At 42.3% G+C, this 3,955-nt stretch overlaps 1 protein-coding gene across 1 annotated transcript; it reads right to left on the minus strand.

The window, feature by feature from the left end:
- Nucleotides 1–1,526: 1,526 nt before the first annotated feature.
- apoda.2 (apolipoprotein Da, duplicate 2) lies at nucleotides 1,527–3,803 on the minus strand. Its single transcript, XM_058069163.1, has 5 exons — nucleotides 3,733–3,803; nucleotides 3,529–3,662; nucleotides 3,334–3,455; nucleotides 1,991–2,079; nucleotides 1,527–1,901 (listed from the first exon to the last, which is right to left on the minus strand). The coding sequence occupies exons 2-5, from the start codon at nucleotides 3,646–3,648 to the stop codon at nucleotides 1,648–1,650; spliced, it is 585 nt and encodes a 194-aa protein (XP_057925146.1). The 5' UTR covers nucleotides 3,649–3,662; nucleotides 3,733–3,803; the 3' UTR covers nucleotides 1,527–1,647.
- Nucleotides 3,804–3,955: the final 152 nt, after the last annotated feature.

Here is a 3,955-nt window from a genome sequence, read left to right on the forward strand (position 1 = left end):
AATGTTAGTGCGGCCCGCAAAAAAAAGTATTACGTTTGATTAATGTTCATGTTAAAGGTTAAATAACTGTTAATAGTTATCCTCCCTATCCGTGTGGAAGTGGTAAGTTGTTGTTTTTTTTTTGCAGAACCCTCCAGAGTATCTGTGGCCTGGCTTCTGCCGAGGGGCAAAGCCAAGCAGTCTGGCGACACTTAATTAAAGGTAGTGGAAAAGGCTACTTATTCCCATTAAAGCAAGGGTCTCAAACACGCGGCCCGCAGGCCAATGGTGGCACGCAGGACACTACTTTGAGGCCCCTGCCTTGATATGAAAGTTTAATGTTAGTGCGTCCCGCAAAAAAAATTATTACGTTTGATTAATGTTCATGTTAAAGGTTAAATAACTGTTAATAGTTATCCTCCCTATCCATGTGGAAGTGGTAAGTTTTTTTTTGCAGAACCCTCCAGAGTATCTGTGGCCTGGCTTCTGCCGAGGGGCGAAGCCAAGCAGTCTGGCGACACTTAATTAAAGGTAGTGGAAAAGGCTACTTATTCCCATTAAAGCAGAGGTCTCAAACACGCGGCCCGCGGGCCAAATGTGGCCCACAGGACACTAGTTTGAGGGCCCCCCCCTTGATATGAAAGTTTAATGTTAGTTTGATATGGATGCTGTATGGTATCATGTACCCAGAAAAAAATTATTACGTTTGATTAATGTTCATGTTAAAGGTTAAATAACTGTTAATAGTTATCCTCCCTATCCGTGTGGAAGTGGTAAGTTTTTGGCTATTTAAGTTTAAAGGAAATAACTTGAAGGCTACCGTTTAGGTCGCTAGCGCTCTAGTTTGCGAGTTAGCATGTGTCTCAAGACCCTGCAGTTGCGCAATATGTTGTAAATAAAAAGAGTATAAATGTGACTATAGTCGTGTTTTGTCATGTCTACAGGGCTCTAATAATGCTTTGTTCATTTTAATCTGAAAAAAATAATTTGTCTACCCACCAACTATATGTGGTTTCTTAAGTTTTTATTATTTGCCGTTTTATTATTATTATTATATTTATTTATTTATTACTGATTGATTGATTTTCTTTATTATTTACATTTTAATTTTAATTTTAATTTTAATTTTAATTTTAATTTTAATTTTAATTTTAATTTTAATTTTAATTTTAATTTTAATTTTAATTTTAATTTGTGTAGAAAAATAAAAAGTAAGATATTTGAGAACAGTGGAATGTTTTATCAGAGCTTTTCTTGTAGAAAATTGGAACCAAAGCAAAGTTTTTTTTTAATTTTTTTGTTTTTAATAAATGCGTTTTTTTGGGGTTTTTTTTTGAAAACCTGATGCGGCCTAGTCTCACCCAGACCTGAGCTCCAGTGGCCCCCAAATAAATTGAGTTTGAGACCCCTGACTTATGAGGTACCCGCTAATTGGGTATTTGATCAGATGCAACCAGCAAATGAGGGAGGAACTGTGACCAATTCATGTTTAGACACACAAGCACCAAACTTTTATTGGGGCTTTGAATGATCTCACAACAGAAAAACACTCCTGTTGCAGCCACGGCGAGTTAAAACTCAACTCTGAAACCCCTGACATCACTTCCTGTCTGACTCCGACTCAGTTTCTGTAGCACTGGACCACATTTACATGAAGACACACAAGCATCAAACCCCAAGTTGGTCATTCATGGGTTTGCAGTAAGCTGTGTCCTGATTGGTTCTGATCATCTTGTCCACTCGGACACCGATGGAGGTCAAAGTGCTGTGCAGCTCCTCCAAGGTCTCCTCAGCCAACACAGGCCTCCTACTCAGGATCCAAACGGAGTCAAAGTGGACCACGGCGAGGTTCGTGCAGCTGTAGACCAGAGCGTAGTTGTCGTAGTCTGTCGCCAGGACCCAGTAAGGCCCAGGGGGGGAGTCTGGGTAGGATTCGGGGGCATTGAGAGACATGTTCAACCGAAGCTACGATATGATGTGTTTTACTTCCTGGTACGCATTTTCACCTCACCCTCAAAAAAGGACACCTGCAGCTTGGCGGGTTCCGAGGGGTCTTTGGCTGTGGCGGACCCGCTTATTGCGTTGATGCGCCCATCAGCTCTTTAGACACAAAACAGAAACCATGAAAAGCCTGGAGCATTGTTTTTCTTCTAGTTTAAGTTCAGGCTAGGCTTAGGACTAGACCAAAGTTTGGGTTGAGGTGGAATTAGGGGTTGGTGTTAGGACTAAGGTTTTAGTAAGGACTATGTTTAAGTCTAGGAGTAGGACTATGGTTAGAACTAGGGTTTGGTCTTAAGTTGGAATTGAAAGTGTTTGTTTTAGGACTAGGATTTGGGTAATGTCTAAGGATAGAACTAGGGTTTGAATAGGAATTGGGGTTGGTGTTCGAACTAGGGTTTGGGTAAAGACTAGGGTTAGGGTTGGAACTATGGTTTGAGTTGGAATTAGGGGTGATTTTAGGACTAGGGTTTGGGTATGGACTTGAGTTAGGGTTAGAACTAGGGTTTGAGTTGGAATCAGGGTTGGTTTTAGGACTAGGGTTTGGTTATGGACTTGGGTTGGGGTTAGAACTAGGGTTTGAATTTGAATTAGGGGTGGTTTTAGGACTAGGGTTAGATATGGACTTGTTTTAGGGTTAGAACTAGGGTTTGAGTTGGAATTAGGGGTGGTTTTAGGACTAGGATTTGGGTATGGACTTGGGTTAGGGTTAGAACTAGGGTTTGAGTAGGCATTGGGGTTGGTGTTAGGACTAGGGTTTGGGTAAGGACTAGGGTTAGAGTTAGAACTAAGGTTTGAGTTGGAATTAGGGGTGGTTTTAGTACTAGGGTTAGGGTTAGAACTGGGGTTTGATTTGGAATTAGGGTTGGTTTTAGGGTTAGTCTGGGGTTTGAGTTGGAATTAAGTGTAGTTTTAGGACTACGGTGGGGGTTAGAACTGGGGTTTAAGTTGGAATTAGGGTTGGTTTTAGGACTAGGGCTTGGGTAAGAACTTGGGTTAGGGTTAGAACTAGTGTTTGAGTTGGAATTAGGGTTGGTTTTAGGACTAGGGTTAGGGTTAGAACTGGGGTTTGAGTTGGAATTGGGGTTGGATTTAGGTATAGGGTTTGGGTAAGGACTTGGGTTAGGGCTAGAACTAGGGTTTGAGCAGGCATCGGGGTTGGTGTTATGATTAGGGTTTTGGTAAGGACTAGGTTAGAGTTAGAACTAAGGTTTGAGTTGGAATTAGGGCTGGTTTTAGGACTAGGGTTAGAACTGGGGTTTGAGTTGGATTTGAGTTGAACATTTAGCTCTGCTGTGTTTGGTGTTAGCATGCTTACATTAGCATAGTAAGCATTTTTTAGTCTTTGACACTCACAGCAGCTCCCTGTTGAGGACACCAACAACTCCAAGGCTCTTCAAGCTGTAGGTGGCAGTACCACACTGCCCCCTTTGGAAGGGCTGAGGCACCCTCTGGATTTCGTACCACTTCCCCAGATACTGTCATGCAAATCCACATGCAGTGAATTCCTTCTCACATTAGCCATCTTAAAACGAGCTAAGACCTACTCACCCTAGCAGTGTCAAAGTCCTCCTGAACGGCAGGTTTGGGGCACCTTCCTGGCATGATGACCTGAGCGTTTGCTGCCAGGACGGACAGAAGCATCACGGAAATAACCTGCATGGCGGCCATCTTTTTTCTCCAAGCTGTACAGTAGAGATTCTGTTAGTGTTTTGGTCTAAAAAGGTAAAAACGTAGCATCGTTTTCATACTCACCTTGTAGCAGTAGTCACACTCTCCTTTGGCAAGGGGGGTTTTTATACATCAGCGGACCCTCATATTTACTAAAAAAGGCTAAGTTGGGAGGAGGGGGGGGGGGGCGTGGGAAATGTAGCACCTGATCACACGCATGTTGTTTTGTCACTCTCACGAAACTACCATGTTGTTTTCTAGTCATGTCACTGCTGACATGCAAAAAAAAGAAAAAAAAACACCTGGA

This window comes from Doryrhamphus excisus, chromosome 3, assembly GCF_030265055.1.
Source record: "Doryrhamphus excisus isolate RoL2022-K1 chromosome 3, RoL_Dexc_1.0, whole genome shotgun sequence".
Classification (NCBI taxonomy): Eukaryota; Metazoa; Chordata; class Actinopteri; order Syngnathiformes; family Syngnathidae; genus Doryrhamphus; species Doryrhamphus excisus.

Bases quoted from the DNA above. Each gene is read 5' to 3' on its own strand.
- apoda.2 (XM_058069163.1), bottom strand. From the start codon at position 3,648: ATGGCCGCCATGCAGGTTATTTCCGTGATGCTTCTGTCCGTCCTGGCA. The intron at 2,080-3,333 runs GTGAGTGTCAAA...TTGTGTCTAAAG, and splicing joins GTCCTCAACAGGGAGCTGCT to AGCTGATGGGCGCATCAACG. The intron at 1,902-1,990 runs GTGAGGTGAAAA...AATCCTACCCAG, and splicing joins GCAGGTGTCCTTTTTTGAGG to ACTCCCCCCCTGGGCCTTAC.